This window comes from Callithrix jacchus, chromosome 8, assembly GCF_049354715.1.
Source record: "Callithrix jacchus isolate 240 chromosome 8, calJac240_pri, whole genome shotgun sequence".
Classification (NCBI taxonomy): Eukaryota; Metazoa; Chordata; class Mammalia; order Primates; family Cebidae; genus Callithrix; species Callithrix jacchus.
The window spans coordinates 128,520,736-128,540,298 of NC_133509.1; the positions used below are offsets into that span (position 1 = coordinate 128,520,736).

At 41.6% G+C, this 19,563-nt stretch overlaps 1 protein-coding gene across 50 annotated transcripts in view; it reads left to right on the top strand.

Moving 5' to 3' along the window:
- The window catches only part of UNC79 (unc-79 subunit of NALCN channel complex), a 287,437-nt gene extending 269,716 nt beyond the window's left edge, over positions 1-17,721 (top strand). For all 50 annotated transcript variants that reach the window (XM_054240312.2, XM_078335677.1, XM_078335682.1 and 47 more), the window contains 3 exons: positions 619-696; positions 13,862-13,903; positions 16,553-17,721. In XM_054240312.2, the coding sequence (XP_054096287.2) occupies positions 619-696; positions 13,862-13,903; positions 16,553-16,753 (321 nt within the window). In that variant the 3' untranslated portion in view covers positions 16,754-17,721. The remainder of the gene's footprint in view (positions 1-618; positions 697-13,861; positions 13,904-16,552) is intronic.
- The last annotated feature ends 1,842 nt before the right edge of the window (positions 17,722-19,563 follow it).

Sequence of the window (19,563 nt, forward strand, 5' to 3'; positions counted from 1 at the left end):
CTTCAAATTCATGTCAAATTTGTTGCACATGAATTTTATGCAAATGATATGACAAAATAATTTGAATTAATTTCATTCTGAAAATGTTGTTAAACCATATAAGCCAGTCTGGTAAAATCTCCCTGGAATGTTTAAAACCCAGCCTTAGGCATTTCTGCTGAGGGACATCACCTCTACTGTCTTTTGAGCTGTCGTAAGCATGGCTGCCTTGTCCCACAGAAAATAAAGCCTCAGAGGAAGATCTGTAGTAAATTAAACAGTTATTGCAGATGAAGATGCTGTGTAGAAAGGATCAAGATAGAGAAAGGGACTTACATCCAAAGAGTTCTGTAGTTAGAAATGAAGGAAGCAGAAGCCATTTATCCCCTGGTGTGAGTCAGTGCAGTGCAGATTAGTGAGATCAATGCCTATCTTCCATTGGCAGCCCTGAGTTGAATGAGGAAGGCATGACAATTACCAAGCCTCTGGAGCTTTTTAAAATTCTGTTCCTGGTTTGAAGTTTCAGAGGTGAATGAACACCACTGAATGACTCCTATGGTCATTACACAGAAAGACCTCATGGGCACAGGGTTTCTATATCACTGGCAATGGAATTAACTTTCATGTTTGTTGTTTCAGATGGTAGAAATGGTGTGCCTCCATGTGATTAGTTTAATGGAGGCATTGCAAGAATGCAATTCAACTATTTTTGTCAAGGTAGGAAAACCTATGATTTTTATAGACCATTTCTTACTGCTAAAAACAAGTGTGGATTTATGTTGAAGGTACTTTCTGAAGAGAATTTAGTTTTAACATTCAGAGTTGGGGCTGGAGAATTCAGGCTCCCATAACAACCCTTTACAAAAGGGTTATTGTGTTAATTTTGCTCTTGGTCTCCACAGTGACCAACTTCACCTGGGTTAAATACATCAGACCAGGCCAGGCATGGTGGCTCATGCCCATAGTCCCAACATTTTGGGAGGCTGAGGCAGGAGGATTGCATGAGCTCAGAAGATTAAGACCAGCCTGGGCAACATAGTGAGACCTTGTCTCTACCAAAAATAAAAAATAAAAAAGATCGTGATTTTATGTAACACAAGTGCTTAAAATATTACTGGGGAATATCGACGTGCAAATTACCTTATACTAATATAAATCCCGTTACCTTGCAAAAGCTATCCAGAAAACCAAGGAAAATAGTCTGTAACTGTCTGACTTGATATCTGGTACTTTCTCTAAGATAAATTAATTTAGTTTCAAATAATATTATTTTAAATCATCATTATACGGGGTACAAAAGTAATTCAAGCCTTTGTCATCTACCCTCCCTGTGTATTTTTCCCTCATCAGAAACAGACTAGTGTGATACAAAAATGAAAGAGTAGAGAACTTGGTTTCCCACTTTGCTTATCTTTCTGCCTCCCCTCTTTTTCCTTCCTTCCTATCACTCCACCTCTTTGTTTCTCTGTTCCTTCTTCTTCTTCTTGTATCTCTTGTATTTCTTTATCTTTCACTTCTATATTCTATTGTGTTGGCCACCGTTACCACCATCTCCACCCACCAGGGGGCATCAGTTTGGAACCTTATAACTTGCTATTTCATTCCTTGATTAACTCCACTCTTCAGTAAAGAACATTTGTCACGTTCACTAACACTATGCTGAAGAAAAGCAGCCCATTTTCAGGGAAAACTCAACTATTACCAGAACAGCACAAGTTCTGGTTCATTAATTCTAATGGGTTAGATATATCATATCTAGCTTGATTTAGCAAGTCAACACCGTTGGGAGTGCAGTGGTGCAATAATGTACATATGGTAAATGGTACATTTAAAAAATGCACAGTTTGGTAAGTCTTGACTTACATGATGTCATGCACCACAATCAAGGTAATGAACATATCCATCACCTCCAAAAGTTTTTTCAGGCTGGGCTCGGTGGTTCATGCCTGTAATCTCAATACTTTGGGAGGCTAAGGTGGGCAGATCACTTGAGGTAAGGAGTTTGAGACCAGCCTGGGCAACATGGTGAAACCCCTTCTCTACTAAAAATACAAAAATTAGCCAGAAGTGGTGGCACATACCTGTAATCCCAGCTACGCAGGAGGCTGAGGCCAGATAATTCCTTGAACCCGGGAGGTGGAGGATTCAGTGAGCTGAGATTTTGCCACTACACTCGAGCCTGGGAAAGAGGACAAGACTCTGTCTCAAATAAATAAATAAATAATAAAATTATTTTCATACCTCTTTATAATCCTTCTGTTAGGTTACTCATCTCCTGTTCTCAGGCAACTACTGATCTGCTTTCTGTCACTATAGATCAGTTTGCACTTTCTAGGATTTTCTTTAAATGGATTCATACAGTATATACATTTTTTAAACCTTCTTTCACTTGTAATAATTATATTGAGATTAATCCATATTTTTGCATGTATTAGTGGATCATTACTTTTTATTTTGGAGCAGTAGTCCATTGTATGAATATACCAAATTTTGCCTATCCATTTATCAGTTAATTGACATCTAGGGTGTTTCCAGTTTGGGGCTTTTACAAATAAATCTGCTATGAAGATTCATGAAGATGTCTTTGTATACATATATGCTTTTATGTATGTTGGGCAAGTACCTGGGAGTAGAATGTCTGGGCCATATGACAGGTGTATATTTACGTCTTAAAAATTGTTTTCCAAAGCTGTTGTGCCCTGTTACACCCAGTATATGAACAGTGTATGAGCATTCTAGTTCCTCCACATCTGTGTCAACACTTAGCATAGTTAATCTTTAAGATTAATTATTCTAAGAGTTGTGTACTGGTATCTTGTGGTTTTAAGTAGCATTTTTCTGTTTGCTAATGGCATTAAGCATCTTTTCATGTACTTATTTGCTGTCCATATATCTGCTTGGTGAAGTATCTGTTAAAATTATTTGCCCATTTTTTATTGGGTTGGGTTTTTTCCTTATTACTGAAGTTTGAGATACAAGTCCTTTATCAGTATGTGATTTGCAAAGATTTTTCTCCGTGGTTTGTCTTTGGAATTCTTAATTTTGATGAAGTAACATTTACCAATTTTTTTCTTTTATGAATCATGCTTTTGATGTTGTGTTTTAAAAAGGTCTTTGCCTAATCCAAAAATCATAAAGAATTTTATTTATGTTTTATTCTAAGTGTTATCTATTTTTTCACTTGGGTGTTAGTTTGTCTGTGATCTATTTTGAGTTAACCTTTGTATATGGTGTGAGGTGTGGATTGAGGTACTTTTATGCATATGGATAGTCAGTTATTCATTGTTAAAAATACTATCCTTTCTCCATCAAATTGTCTTTGCACTTTTGTCAAAAAGTGAATAACTATATAGTCCTATTTCTGGCTTCTTGATTCTGTCCCATTGAGATGGAGTCCTACTCTGTCACCCAGGCTGGAGTGCAGTGGCACAATCTCAGCTCACTGCAACCGCTGCCTCCCAGGTTCAAGTGATTCTTCTGCTTCAACCTCCTGAATAGCTGGGATTACAGGCACCCAGCACCTTGCCTGGCTAATTTTTGTACTTTTAATAGAGATGAGGTTTCGCCACATTGGCCAGGGTGGCCTCAAAGTCCTGACCTCAGGTGATCCACCCACCTTGATCTCCCAAAGTGCTGGTATTACAGGCGTGAGCCGCTGCACCTGCCAGATCTCTGTCTAGTTTTATAACACACTGCATTACTATAGCTTTTTAATATTCCTTAAATTCAGGTAGCATCAGTCCTCTAAATTCATTCATCTTTTTTCAAAGTTGTTTGGCTATTCTACGTCCTTTGCATTTCTAGATAAATTTTAAAATGGGTTTGTCAATTTCTGTAAAAAGATTGTTGGGGGGCTGAACACAGTGGCTCATGCCTCTAATCCCAGTGCTTTGAAAGGGTGAGGAGGGAGGGTTTCTTGGGATCAGGAATTTAAGACCAGCCTGGGCAGGATGGCAGCATGTTGAAACCATGTCACTACTCATCCTCAACTAAAATTTTTTAAGTTAACTGGGGATGGCAGCACATGCCTGTAGTTCTAGCTACTTGGGAGGCTGAGGTGGTAGGATCCCTTGAGCCCAGGAGGTTGAGGCTGTATTGAGCTGTGATTGCACCACTGCACTCCAGTCTGATGAGCAAGATCCTGCCTCCAAAAAAAAAAGGGGGGGTTGGGAATTATACTGGGATTGCATTGAAATAGAATTAGTTTTAGAAAATTGGGATCTTGGTCGCCGTCTCTAGATCGTCCGGATCCCACCGCGGCCACCATGCCTCGGGGCAGCGGCAGCGCGGCTGCCCGGCCAGTCAGCCGCCCTGCCGCGCCCTCTGCCCACCCGCCCGTGCACCCACCGCCCTCGGCAGCAGCCCCGGCTCCCGCCCCTTCGGGCCAGCCGGGCCTCATGGCTCAGATGGCAACCACGGCCACAGGGGTAGCAGTGGGCTCGGCTGTGGGATATGTCATTGGCAGCGCCCTGACCGGAGCCTTCAGCAAGGGGAAGCTCGGAGCCCGCCCAGCCTGCCGCTCAGCAGGCCCCGACCCATGCTGCCTCCTTGCCCCTGCAGATGGGGCCCTGCGCCTATGAGATCAGGCTATTCCTGGACTGTTCCACCACTCAGAGTGACCTGTCCCTGTGTGAGGGCTTTAGTGAGGTCCTAAAGCAGTGCAAGTACAACCATGGTCTGAGCTCCCTGCCCTAAGATGTGGGGCAGACTCAGGGGCCAGCCTCGCACGCACACCTCTGCCTCTCGTCAACAGCGAGACCACAGCACTAGATTGTATGCAGATAGCTGGGACTGCAAGTGAGGAGGAGGTTTCTCACCCCACAGTTAACCCAAGACACAAATGTGCAATTAAAATAATTTATTTAAAAAAAATAATAAAGAAAATTGGGATCTTATTGAATCTTCTGATTCACAAACACAGATCTCTCCATTTATTTAGATCTTCTTTAAATTTTCTCAGGAATATTTTGCAGTTTTCCATATTCAGGCCTAGCGTATTTCTGTCAGATTTATCTCTAAGTTATATCTCTATGTTATTGTAAATTGTTTGTTTTTTTACATTTAAATTTCGGATTGTTCATTGCTGTTATTTAAGAACACAGCTTGTTTTTGTCTTGTTCTTCTACTCTGCAACCAGTTAAACCCATTTATTAGTTTTAGTATTTTTTTTGTAGATTTTATTACATTTTCTACATGGATAATAATTTCATATGCAAATAAGGTCATTTTTTTCTCTTCCTCTTCAGTCTTTGTGCTTTTTATTTCTTTGCTCTGGACAGAACTTCCAGTACAAGTTAAATAGAAATGGTGCAAGCAGGCAGCTTCCTTGGTGGGGATCCTAGGAAGAGAGCATTCAGCCTTTCATTATTAAATATAAGTGTTAGCTGTTAGTTTCTCATCTATAACCGTTATCAGATTGAGTAAGGTTCTCTTCTGTTCCTAGTCTGCTATGAATGTTTGTCAGGAATGGACACTGGATTTGTCAAATGATTTTTCTACACCCTTTAAGAGGGTCTTATGACTTTTCTTTTTAACTGTATACTTGGTGAGTTTCACTGATTGCTTTTTGAATGGTAAACCACTTGTATTCCTGAGACAAATCATACTTGGCTATGACGAATTATCCTTTTTACATCTTGCTGAATTCAGTTTGCTAACTTGTTAGAATGATTTCGCATTGATGTTCATGAGGGATACTGAACTGTGTTTTCTTTTTTTGTAATGACTATATTTGGACTTGATTTGATATCAGGGCAAATATTAGGGATTTGGTATTGGGGCCTCATAGAATGAGCTGGAAGTATTCCTTTTCTGTTTTCTGAAAAAGTTTGTGTGGAATTGATACTATTTTTTCCTTAAATATATGTATTTTTTCGAGACAGAGTCTTGCTCTGTCGCCAGGCACCAGGCTAGAGTGCAGTGGCGCGATCTCAGCTCACTGCCACCTCTGCCTCCTGGGTTCAAGCAGTTCTCCTGCCTCAGCCTCCCAAGTTGCTGGGACTACAGGCACACGCCACCACGCCCAGCTAATTTTTTTATTTTAGTAGAGACGGGGTTTCACCATGTTGGCCAGGATGGTCTCGATCTCCTGACTTCGTGATCCACCCACCTCGGCCTTCCAAAGTGCTGGGATTACAGGCGTGAGCCACTGCACCTGGCCCCTTTCCTTAAATATTTAGCAGAATTCACCAATGGAGCCACTTAGGCCTAGAATATTCTTTGCAGAATGGTTTTTAACTACAGATTTAATTTAAAAAATAGATATAGGGTTATTCAAGTTATCTGTTTATTTTTCAGCGCACTTTGGTAGTATGTGTCTTTCAAAGAATTTGTCAATTTTATTGACATATTTAATTTTATTGGCATTAAGTTGTTCATAACATACCCCCTTTTTTTTTTTTTTAAATATTTGTAGGATCAATAGTTATGCATCTCTTCAAGTCATCGTATTTCTGGTTTTCTGGGTAGGGAGTGCTCATTCTGTTGCCCAGGCTGGAGTACACTGGTGTGACCACGGCTCACTGCAGCCTTGAACTCCTGGGCTGAACTCAAGTGATCGATCCTCTTGCCTCAGCCTCTTAAGTATCTGGAACTATAGGCACGTGCCACAGTGCCTGGCTAATGATTTGTTACTTCTCTATTTTTTTCCTTATCTGTCTGGATAGAGATTTATCAATTTTAGTAAGCTTTTTGTTTTACACACACACACACACACTCTCTCTCTCTCATTTGTTTTCATTGATTTATCTCTCTTGTTTTTCTGTCATTGATTTGCTCTTTATTATTTTCTTATTTCTGATTAGATTTAATTTGCTCTTCTTTTTCTAGTTTCTTTAAGTTGAAGTGGAGCTCACTGATTTGAGACTTTTCTAATATAAGTAATTAGTGCTGTAAATTTTCCTCTAAGCACTTTAGCTGCATCCTACAATTTGGTATGTTATGCTCTCATTTTCATTCAGTTCAAAATACTTTCTGACTTCTCTTTTGCTTTCTTTCTGGCATTGATTATTTAGAACTATATTGTTTTGCTTCCAAATATTTAAAGATTTCCAGAGGTTTTTCTGTTATGGATTTGTATTTCTAATGTGATCAGAGAATATACTTTATATAATTTGACTCATTTTAAATTATCGAGACTTGCTTTATAGCCCAGAATATTATGTATCTTAGTAAATGATCTGTGTGCACTAGAAAAGAATGTGACTTGCTGTTGTTGCTTGGAGTTTCCTATATAAGTTGGTTCAAACTTGTTGATTGTATTGCTCAAGTCTTCTATGTTCTTCTTGTTATGCCTGTTAACTTATTCTATCACTTATTGAAAAAGGACTTTTGAAATATCTCTCAACATGGATTTATTTTTGCTTAATGTATTATGAAGCTCTATTATTAGGCTTATACATGTTTAGGATTGCTGTATTTTCTTAATGAATTGAAATTATGAAATGTCATCTTTGCTAATATTTTTAGTTTAGTTGTTTTGCTTTGTTTTTGCAATGGAGTCTCTCTCTGTTGCCCAGGCTAGAGTGCAGTGGGGCGATCTTGGCTTGCTGCAACCTCCGCCTCCCAGGTTCAAGGGGTTCTCATGCTTTTGTCTCCTTAATAGCTGGGACCACTGGCACCTGCCACCATGCCAAGCTAATTTTTGTATTTTCAGTACAGAAGGGTTTTCACCACTTTGGCCAAGCTGGTCTTGAACTCCATCTGTCCACCTTGGCCTTCAAAAGTGCTAGGATGACAGGTGCGAACCACTCTGTCTGGCCTGAAAAAACTTTGGGAGGTGATAGATATGTTCTTTATCTTGATTGTGGTACATGGCATAATGTAAGTCAAGACTTAACTGCACATTTTAAATAGTACCATTTACCGTATATCCATTATTGCACCACTGCACTCCAGTAGTTTTGATAGTCCAGCTTTCTTTTGACTAATGTTAGGATGGTACATATTTTTTTTTCATCCTTTTATTTTTAACCTGTCTGTCTTTGTATTTAAACTGCATTTCCTATAGTCAGCATAAAGTTGGATATTGCTTTAAAAAAAATCCAATCTGACAATCTCTTCCTTTTGACTGGGATTTTTAGATCATTTTCATTTAATGTGTTTTGTGATATTGTTGGGTTTAAATCTATTATCTTACTGCTTGTTTTCTGTATTTCACATCTGTTCTTTGTCTCCTGTTCTTTTTGTGCTTTCTTTTGGATTAAGGTTTTTATGATTAAATTTTGGGTATAATTTCCTTTTCTTTGTCTAATTAAGATAAATTGAGATGGCAACTAAGGTCATTAACTTGAGAACCTTCTTCTTTTCGAACATCAGCATTTAGTGCTCTAAATTTCCTTTCAAGTACTGTTTTAGCTGCTTTCCCCCAGATTTTGATATATTCTCATTTCCATTCAGATCAGAATGTTAGTTTCCAATTTGGTTTCATCTTTGACTCATAAGTTATTTAGAAGTGCGTTTTTAAATTATCTCATTAGCTATATGTCTTTGTTGTTGTGTTAGTGGTTGATTTAGAGTTTATAGTATACATTTTTAACTGATCACAGTCTGCCTTCAAGGAATATTATACCACCTCATATATTGTATAAGAATTGTACAGTGATATACCTCCATTTCCTACCCACTTACTTTGTGCTATTATTGTCATACATTTTACTTCTATATATTTTATAAAGCAAGCCATACATTATTATTTTTGCTTTAAACAGTTGATTATCTTTGAAAGAGATGTCAAACAAGTTTTATATTTGCTATTGCCATATTTATATTTGCCATTTTTAGTGTTCTTCATTTCATTCCATAGATCTAAACATTTCATCTTTTATCTTTCCTTCTTCCCAAAGGATTTTCTGTAAAGTCTCCTGTGCATGTAAACTGGTGATTAATTATTTTAGCTTTTGTATGTCTCAGAAGCTTTATTTTGCTTTCATTTTTGAAAGAAAATTTTGCTGGGTATTGAATTCTAGATGGACAATTTCAAAGTTTTTATTTTTCAATATTTTAAAGATATTACTTCTCGATGGTCTTTTTGTTTACATTGTTTCCAACAAGAAATCTCTCGTTCTTATGTTTTTCATCTTTTTTCTTTGGCTGCTTTGGAGATTTTATCTTTGCCACTATGATTAAGCAATTTGCTGATACTATTCCTTGGTAGAATTTTCTTCATATTTCTGGTGCTTGGGTTTGGTGAGCTTCTTGAATCTTTGGATTTATAGTTTTCATTAGATTGAAAAAGTATCAGCCATTGTTTCTTTAAATATTTTATTCAGTGCCTCTACTCAACATGCTCAATCTTTCTTCTGCCTGCTTGATCATGTTGAATATAGTTATCATAACTGTTTTACTGTCCTTTTCTACTAGTTCTGTTATCTGTGTCTACTTTTTTTTTTTTTGAGATGGAGTCTTGCTCTGTTGCCAGGCTAGAGTGCAGTGGCACTATCTTGGCTCACTGCAACCTCTGCCTCTCGGGTTCAAGCAATTCTCCTGCCCCAGCTTCCTGAGTAGCTGGGACTACAGGCACGCACCACCACACCCAGCTAATTTTTATATTTTTTGTAGAGACTGGATTTCACCATGTTGGCCAGGATGGTCTTGATATCTTGACCTCATGATCCACCCACTTCAGCCTCCCAAAGTGCTGGGGTTACAGGCGTGAGCCACTGCGCCTGGCCATCTGTGTCATTTTTGTTTTATTCCCTGTTGATGGATTTTTCTCCTTATTTTTGTGTCACTTTTTGGTTTGTTTGTTTCTTAGCATGCCTAGTAATTTTTTATTGTATTCTTGACATTGTGAATTTGGCTTTCTTGGGTGATGAGTGTTTTTCGTATTCATGTTAAGATACTCTTAAGCTGTATTCTGTGACATAGTTACATAACTTACAAATATTTTTATCCTTCTGAGACTAACATTTAATCTTTGTTAGGTGTTGATCAGTGCAGCAATTTTTCTAGGGCAGGTAGTTCTTCACTGCTGCTGCTGTATACCATTATCTTATCAGTACTCTCATGATGTTCTATGAGTTACACGATTTTTCCACTCTGACTAATAGGAACACAAAATATTCTTGGCTCTGTGTAATCACCAAGGGATTTTTTTCTTGCAGTATTTTTTTTTTTCTCCAGTATTGGGCAGTTTTTATAACTTGCATATACTGGCCAGCACTCAGCTGAAGACTCAGAGAGATCCCTTTCCAGATCTTTGAAGTTGTCTCTCTCTGCAGCTCTCTACTGTTCAGTACTCTACCTTGCAAACTGTAGTCACTTTGACCTCCCAGGGCTCCTGGCTACCTCTCCTCACTCAGGAAGACTGCCAGGCATTCCTGCTCCCTGCGCTACTACCTGAAAGCTGCCTCTAGGCAGTGAGCTGGAATACCTTCAGGGCTCACCTGGTTTGTTTCTTTTCCCTCAGTGATCTCTGTCCTGCATTTCTTGATGACCAGTATCTGAAAACCATTGTTTCATATAGTTTGTCTGGATTTTTAGTTGTTCTGGGCAGGAGGGTAAATCTGGTCTTTGTTATTCCATCTTGGCTGAAAGAGAAAGTTTCTCCACCAATTTTAATTTTGAGGGCTGGAATAAGCAGGATTGAAATGAATACACAGGGTATGAGGGCCTGGCTTCTGCTTTTCTAAGCTTGTTTTTCATGACCCTTCTTCCAACCAAGCAGAAAGTCTTCTGCTTGTTCTGTAGCAGGAACCAAGATAAGAGGAAGTGTAGCACTTTTATTTTTGTGAAAAACAACCCATTTTTTAAATGTCCTTCAGTCCTCAGGATATTGTTTCTAGAGAGGAAAAAGAAAACAGCAACCAACTTGACTCATTATAACATTACAGAGCCCAAAGTAAATTACATCTAATTCTTACTGACAGTTCTGTAGGAGCCACTAGCAAAAGAGGATGAAAATGAAAGTTATTCAATAAGTCAAATTCACATTCCTGAAACAGAATGATGGCTGGGTTATATCGTGTCATCAATAATGATGAGCTTTAACCCGATGGCTTTAGTCACATGATTTGCAAATCAGAAACCTGAAGGTCCCTTGCAGGTATATTTTAGAATTCCAAGGTCATAGATTACATCAATGGGGAAATAACAACATTATTTTAGACCAACATTACTGTTCCCCTTGCTTGCTTCACATGGACCCCGAGCCCTAGCGGCAGCACTGGGAAAGACGTCCACCCAGGGCCCGGGTACTCAGAACTCCCTTGCTCCTCCTCTTCCCAAGTCCCTCAGAATTCTTAATAGGGGGTTAGTTTGGGTGTTTCCCAAATATCAAGAGGCCCAAGCCCCTCAGAATTCTTAACAAGAAGTTAGTTTGGGTATTTCCCAAGTATCAACAGGTGTATGGGCCCACTTCCATATTAAATAGTCAAAGGTCAAGAAAGTCTATAACATCAGGACCCCCCAGGGCTGGCTTTTTGCTGTGCAGAAATTATAGGGGGAGACAGTTAGAATAGATACATACTTTTTTTCCATTCAGAATGTCTAGAGGAGCCAGTCCTATTAAGGGCCAGATGGCACAGCCTTATCTGGTACCAACCTTTGTAATCCCACAGTTTTGTTATGAGGGTTGGGGAGCAGGGGGAGGCATGGAGAGGGTGGCATTTTCTGATATTTTCAGCTTTAGTCTCATTACGTTTTCTGATACACACTATGCTCCATTTTTAAACACGGTATTCATGTTAGAAGGCAACTATTAGCTAGCTGCAACAGAAACACTATGTTTAGGAGTAAATGTAAATAGAAGTCAAATTAGTAAACTGTATACATCAACAAAATGTTAAAAGTCAAACAACAGCCAGATATATTTAGCCTTGGTAATAAAAACAGGGAGATAAATGCAGCTTATCACTTCACCAAGTTTATTTTAAAGGAAATGTGATGAATTCAATGAAACCAGTAGCTTATAGCTATGGCTAACTTTGAATCTGAGGTTATTTACATACTGTCCCCGCAAAAGGCTCTCCTTCTTTGGTTTTGTTCATTCCATCACTGTCCCCCAGTTTGCCCAGGTTAGAAACCTCTGCCTGTTTGACCTTTTCCTTACTTGGAAGAGCAGACTCATCCTCAGATGCTCGCAGGTTGCCTCTGCAGGCGGAATCCATCCCCATCCCCAGAAACTGTCCCTAGTCTTCTCTGGACTGTTGAGGCAGCCTCCACAGTGGCTCTTGCCTCCTTCTTCACCCCAATCTGCAGGCTGCTGCCACAGAGCACGGTTCCGCTCATGGTGAATGGAGCATCCCTTCTTTAGAAGTTGTATTGAATTTGGAATAAAATTCAAGTCCCCTGATTTGGCATTTAGGGCCATCTGGTGGGCTAAGGGTGTGAGGGCCTGGCTTCTGCTTTTCTAAACTTGTTTTTTATGACCCTTTTCTAAGAGCTCACATGTCAGCATCATGTGACTCTCTCCTGTCCCTGATTCTCTGCACACTCCCACCAATGAGCTTTGCCCATTCCTTCTCTGCTTCCTGGAATGCCCTTGTACTGGCTTCCCAGGATTACCAAGGTATTACAGTCTGGGTGGTTCAACCAATAGAAATGTATTCCCTCAAAGTTCTGGAGACCAGAAGACTGAGATGAAGGTGTCGGCAGGGTTGGTTTCTTTTGAGGGATTGGAGAGAGAATTTGTTCCAGAACTCTCTCATGGCTTCTGGTGGTTTGCTGGAAGTCTTTGGTGTTCCTTGGCTTGTAGGTCCCTGTCTTCATCCTCACATAGCATGCTTTCTGTGTGTTTGTATGTATGTGTTCAAACTCCCCTTTTTATAAGGACACCAGTTGTATTGGATTAGGGGCTCACCCTACTCCAGTATGAGCCCATCTCGACTAATTTACATCTTCAACAATCCCGTTTCCAAATACGGTTACATTCTGATGCAGTTCAGATCAGGACCTCAATACAGATTTTAACAGGATACAATTCAATCCACGACAACACTGTTTCTTTATTGGGTGGAGGGTTGAAAGGAATATGGAGTGAAATGATGGGATGCGTGTTGGTATATTAAAGATCTGAGAAGTACTGAAATAAAGAACATTTCCAAACATACTGGATCGTAGTCCCCCTCCACCATTTAAAAGCTCTCCAAATTACAGTTCCATGGAACACGCGTTGAGAAATGCCATATTCTGTCTTCGACTTCTGGATTTACAAAGCTATGAATATTTACTTAGATTCTAGAGGACTGAAGCATGGCAAAGAGACCAAAGCAGAGAGAAGGAGCAGCTTCTGGAGGTCCTGCGGCCAGGGCGCCCTGTGGCCTCCTGCCAGGAAGGACCACATCAGGGGGGTAAGGGCCCATCAGAGAGTCAGCAGAGGGCTAGAGGTCCCCAGCAGGAACTTCCACTTGGTTGTGTGTGCTCACATGTTCTGCAGACACCCGGCCTGGTCTCACTGTCTCCCACATTCCAGATCATAGCCAGGCAACCCCAGGGGTGGTCTCTCTCACTCACGGAAGAATTCCAACAACTGACCAGAGATATTTTCTTAATGACTACAGGCAAATGGAGCCACCATGCCACTCAGACACTCAATTCTAAAGATCCTGTGGGGGAAATTCTATTTCAAGAAAGTGAGGATTTAATTAAATAAATACACATTTAATTTCCTGTGCTTGGTAGCTTTCGAGAGACAATCAGTCATTTACTCTAAAGTGTGTGTCTCAGGCGCTCATGGGGTGCTTATTAACCTCCAAATGCCATGGCTCAGCAGGGTTTGGCCTCAGAAAGACATTTTGCTGATAACAGGTAGTGATGTAGCAGGGCCCACACCCGAGCGTGGTGCAAACGGGATTCAGTGTGGACTGTTTTCCCTTGCAATGAGTGAAGCTTTGTGGGAGAATAGAGAACAATAGTAATGAAGCTTTTGTCTTTCTCCATACAGCTGATACCTATGTGGTTGCCAATGATTCAGTCAAATATCAAGGTAAGTCACCCCCTGGGCTGACTGGAAGCTCGGTTTCCTGCAGAGAATGTAGAATATTCCTAGGGTTGTTGAGGCTCCATTTACCATGGAGAAGGTTGAATTCAACCTGCTCTGGCCTTAGAGGGCTGATAATGCAGGAGACCTGTGGGCCAGGTAAGGGCCCTGCAGGCAGAGGGTGGTGGCAGGAGCCATTGTCCTATAGTGTGAGGTTGGTAAGGATGCAGGTGGAGGAGGCCATCCCAGGGTCTGAACAAGCCTCCATCCACTGATGAGAGTACAGGCCAAGGCCGGGCGCAGTGGCTCCTGCCTGTAATCCCAGCACTTTGAGAGGCCAAGGTGGGAGAACTGCTTGAGGCCAGGAGTTGGAGACCAGCCTGGGCAACATAGTGAGACCCTATCTCTACAAAAGAATAAAAATTTAACCGAATATGGTGGCATGCACTGTGGTTCTAGCTACTTAGGAGGCTGAGGTGGGAGGATCACTTGCAAGCCCAGGAGTTTTGAGCTGTGATCCTGCCACCGCACTCCAGCTTAGGCAACAGGCAAGAACCCGTCTTTATTTTATAAAAAGAAATCAAAGAAATTGAAGTTGGAAATGAAAAAATAAACTGTCACTATTTGCAGATAACAAGATCGTGTATATACAAACAGAGCAAGACCCTGTCTCAAAAAAAGAAAAAGAATAGAATACCGACCCCTTTGAGGACACCCAGGCATATTTGCTGATATTTCCTAGTTGCTAAAATTGATTTTCTATCATGGAAAGAATTCTGTTATGAAAGGACAACGTTGAATAAATGATAGAATTGAGCAACAAGGAACCTACTGCCTCATTTTTCATATGAAGAAATTTAGGACCAAAAGGAAGAGTGTCTTGGTCAGGGCCCCACAGCCTGGATGGGAACTCCTGCCTAAAGGTGTTTCCCAGCCCCAGGCTTTGCCTTGAGTGGCACTTGGTCGTTGTAGGGGCAAACATACGCTGTGACTAGCAGACAGAGTTACTGGGCTTGAATTAAGATGGCAAAGCCAGCCACCTGCTCCATCCAAACCGGGTCCTGTCTGTAGCGCTAAGAGTGTTGGGGGACAGGAGGAAAAGCTGGAAAATTTTTTGCTGGATTTATTCTCTGAGTTGGAGAGGAATGCTAGTGGAAAGAAAGCAGTGTGAACTCAGGGTACCCAGACACCAAAAGAGGGAGATGCAACTGTCAAGAGTGACTGCAGCCTTTGGGTTCTGATTACGGCCTTGGTGCGATTTGTGGCCACTGTCAGGGGCATGGGCCTGGCTGAAAACTCCCTCTCGGTACTAGTTTTTTTCTATGAAAAGTGAGTTTTTTGGACTCTCAGCTTCAAGCATTTTATTATTTATTTATTTATTTATTTATTTATTGAGATGGAGTTTCGCTCTTGTTACCCAGGCTGGAGTGCAATGGCGCGATCTCGGCTCACCGCAACCTCCGCTTCCTGGGTTCAGGCAATTCTCCTGCCTCAGCCTCCCGAGTAGCTGGGATTACAGGCATGCGCCACCATGCCCAGCTGATTTTTTATATTTTTAGTAGAGACGGGGTTTCACCATGTTGACCGGGATGGTCTCGATCTCTTGACCTCGTGAGCCACCCGCCTTGGCCTCCCAAAGTGCTGGGATTACAGGCTTGAGCCACCGCGCCCGGCCTGAAGCATTTTAAATTACCTCTCTTACCCCTTTCCCGGTTTTATGGCAATCTGTGGCAATTTTACATTGCCCAGAGTGCCAGGGGGAGGCTGACAGAACTCCCTAAGAAGCTTGGAGAAAGAAGAGAAGCTATCATCCTAGCTTCTTCATGTGCCAAGTTCCGTTCTGAACACTCTTTTAGCTCATTTGTCCTACACAAACCCCCAAAGTGTCACTATCCCCACTTTACCCATAAAAAAACCCAAACACAGACCAAAAAACCTTGTTCCCAAAGTTGCCCATAGAGGAGCGAGGCTTTGACCCAGGGAGCCTGGCAGCAGAGCCCGGGCACTTCACCTTCACCCCAGGTCCATGTTGTTAATAGTTCCTTGGGGCCAAGTTCATGTGTTAGCCCAGCGCTGGTGTGGCAGCTTTATGTTTTCATTGCAGTGAGTCTGTCAAGATGCATGTCATTATTCTGATGGGTTTGGGCCAGGATGACTCTAGAATCATGGTGCAGGCCAGGTGCAGTGGCTCACTCCTGTAATCCCAGCACTTTGGGAGGCTGAGGTGGGCAGATTGCCAGGTCAGGCGATCAAGACCCTCCTGGCTAACAAAGTGAAACCCCATCTCCACTAAAAATACAAAAAATTAGCTGGGCGTGGTGGTACGCACCTATAATCCCTGCTACTCAGGAGGCTGAGCCAGGAGAATTGATTGAACCCAAGAGGTGGAGGTTGCAGTGAACTGAGATCGCGCCATTGCACTCCAGCCTGGGCGACAGAGCAGTCTCAAAAAAAGAAAAAGAGAAAGAGAAAGAAACATAGTGCAATCCCCTGCCCTGGGCACTGGCAGAGTTGAGAGTGTGCTTTCTTCAGGCCCCACAACCCTTGAGCCAAGCCTGAGTTCTGTCTGCAAGAAGCTGCCCCGGTTGACACTCCCTGGGTCATGCGTGAATGCTAGAAAGAAATAAATGAAAACCTCTTGCCCTTTTTTGACAGCACTTATCCGCGGGACTCCAGCTTCGCCTCCAGGCTATTCAGAACCACGTGAACCACCACAGCCTAAGGACGCTGCCCGGCTCGGGCCAGAGCAGTGCTGGCCTGGCAGCCCTCCGCAAGTGGCTGCAATGCACTCAGTTCAAAATGGCCCAGGTGGAGATCCAGTCCTCGGAAGCAGCCTCTCAATTTTATCCTCTATGAGTGGACTCCTCGGCGCTCAGTGTCAACACTCTGGTTTAGCAATAATGGGTTTAAAAACAAACAATTTGATCCAAGCAGGTTGGGGAACATATTGGTACTGTACATTCTCTTTCTAGTTTAGTAAAAGATGTGCAAAGGCCAGAGAGGGCCGAAAATGAAGCTTTCTTGCTACACATATTTCTGATGACTCCTTGGGCTATCTGATTAAGTGTTTCCTTACATTATTTTTTAAAAACCAAATCATTTTTCTTTAACTAACTTCTATTTTTTTTAAGAAAAAAAAATAGACTGGTGGGTACTCACAGAAAAGTTGTATAAGTCCCCCTGTTGCTATTTTTGATGCTAGAGAATAAATAGGGTTTTTGAAACCTTTGTAGTGTTTTTTCTTAAAATCCACTCTTGGCAATGCAATAAAAAACCCGTCACCATAAGCCAGTGACACCTGACTGAAGCTTTTTGTCATTATCCTGGGAAAAGTGGCAGCTTGCAAGGAACGTTACAAAGTGCACTTAGAAATTAGGTGGTTAAACTGTGCCAGTTGTTTTCGTTGTTTTATAATATCATTTTCCAAAACTGTCCAGTAAGTTTGATTCTTTTTAAAACTAGTTTTTCAACTCATTAGTTCTAGGCTGTACTCTCTTGTAAGCTTTATGATAACCACTTTAGTTTTGTGAATAATAAATTTTATTCTTTTGTTAATACTTGTATACAACTTAATTGAAAACTGTAGCTTGCACACTGGACCGGATGCGTCCCTCGCTGGCACAGCGCCCTGCACCTGGAGTGATGTTTCATAGAACGGAATTTTAATAGTGTAAGAGCACCAGATTTCTCCGCACCTATACCTAGCATTTGACTGTGCATTCCAAATGAAATTTCTCCTCCTTATCCCTGTAATGCACTGACTGACAGAAGACTTACTACACATTTAAGCTGTATATTAACATGCTATTAAATGCATTTTTTATTATCTTTGTGAGCCTGGGGTTTTTTAACACCATTTTTTAGAGCTAGAGTTTAGTTCCTGACAACCATTCCTTCTAAAGTTCTGCAGCTTTAACTTCTCTTAAAAGTGAAATTATGAGGAAGAGAAAGAGGCTTTCTTTCAGGCATTTGATATGAGGAATACACAGTTTGTTTGAAGTCTACCTCTAGGAAGGACTCTGAGGGCAAAAGACCTTTTTTTCTTTAATGTTTTTCTATTAAGAGGCTTCCCTTTTTTTCTGGGAGCTCTGATATCTTGGTGCTTCTCAGAGGAAAACAAGCCCTCTGACGTTTAATTGTTCATAAGAGTTCTAGAAAGACAGATGGATCTTCAAATCTTCATCTTATACAAATTCCAGGGAACCGTTCAAGCTCAGTATGGAGCGTCCAGAAGTGATTGTTCTTTGTATCTGACCAGCAAACTCTTCTGAAAGGCCTCTCCCTGGTCAGAGCTCTACTCTGTCCTGGTCACGTGGGGCTGTGCTTCCGTGAACATTTGTCTTATAGTCAAGCTGTGCATGTATTTATCTCACTTGTAGATGGTGACAGCTTGGAGCATATGTGCCATCTTTGTCTCCCCATGGTTTGGCACACAGTACGTGTTTAACTAATGTCTATCAAATGGAATGGATTCAGTTAAGCAAAAGGGCTTTCTTGAGCTCATGGGCACCATGAGCTTTGCATGTGACATTCTCTTTTTTTGCATTGGTTCCTGGAGGAGGAGGAGGATCTGGCTGCTTTCCCTGTGAGGGATTTTATTGACATCCTCATCTGGGCTCAGCTGTAGGCCCGGCTCTTGGCTAGTCCGGAGCCTACCCTGCCCGAGGCAGCCAGGATCTTGGTGGCCCCATCCTACCAGTAGACAAGGTCTGAAGTTACCCACATCTTCTCCCACTCCCTCTTCTTTGCCCAGTTCTTTGAATGGACTTTTGCCTTAACTTTGCATTTGCGTCTTCCCTGAGTGGCAGACGAATCCTTAACATGGCCCTCTTGACTGGGCCCCCATTTAATGCTTCCGACTATCTGGACCTGTTTCCTTGACCTAGAGTCTTGGTCCCACCTGGGCAAATCTCTCTCCTTGCTCTTGAGAACCAGGAACCTTTTCCCTGCTGATCCAAATGCTGTCCCTGCTGGCACCCTACCACTTCACTGGCTGATGGAAACAGTGAGCTTCCCCAGCTTATGCTGCACTGCCCATCACCAGGGTCCTCATCTTCTTGGCAACATTATGTCCACCCTCCAAAGAGTCGGGCTCAGGCACTTTGAAGACAAAAGGAAGAGAGGGACTTATGGAAGTTTAGCAAGATTGGCACTAATAAGTAGAGGAGAAACCATTCACCTAAGGCAGGAGTCAGCACCCCTCAGCCCCACAGGTCCAGTAGAGGCCACAGCCTGTTTTGCAAAGTTTTAGTGGAAACAATCACACTTGCCATTTGCATATTGTATAGGGCAGCTTTTGTGCTACAATGATAGACAGAATTGCGACAGAAACTCTAAGGCTCAGAAAGCCTAAAATAGTTACCATCTGGCCCTTTATAGAAAAAGTGTGCTGACCTCTGACCTATGTAAAAGCTACTGAAAGGTACTGAGCTAGAGCCAGCCCTTCCGTGGATATATTTTCCTTATCACCTCAGGGACACTGAGATTTTCATATTAGTGTTTCCTCATCTGTAAAATGGGGACAATGACACACATTCTACCTCAGAGGGTTGTTGAGATGATGAAAGAATGCAAAAAAAGAGCTTAGGGCAACACCTGGCACATGGTAAGCACTTGTTGAAAGGCACTGATTATTCCTTTGATTCTTATGTTTGTGCCCGGAGAAG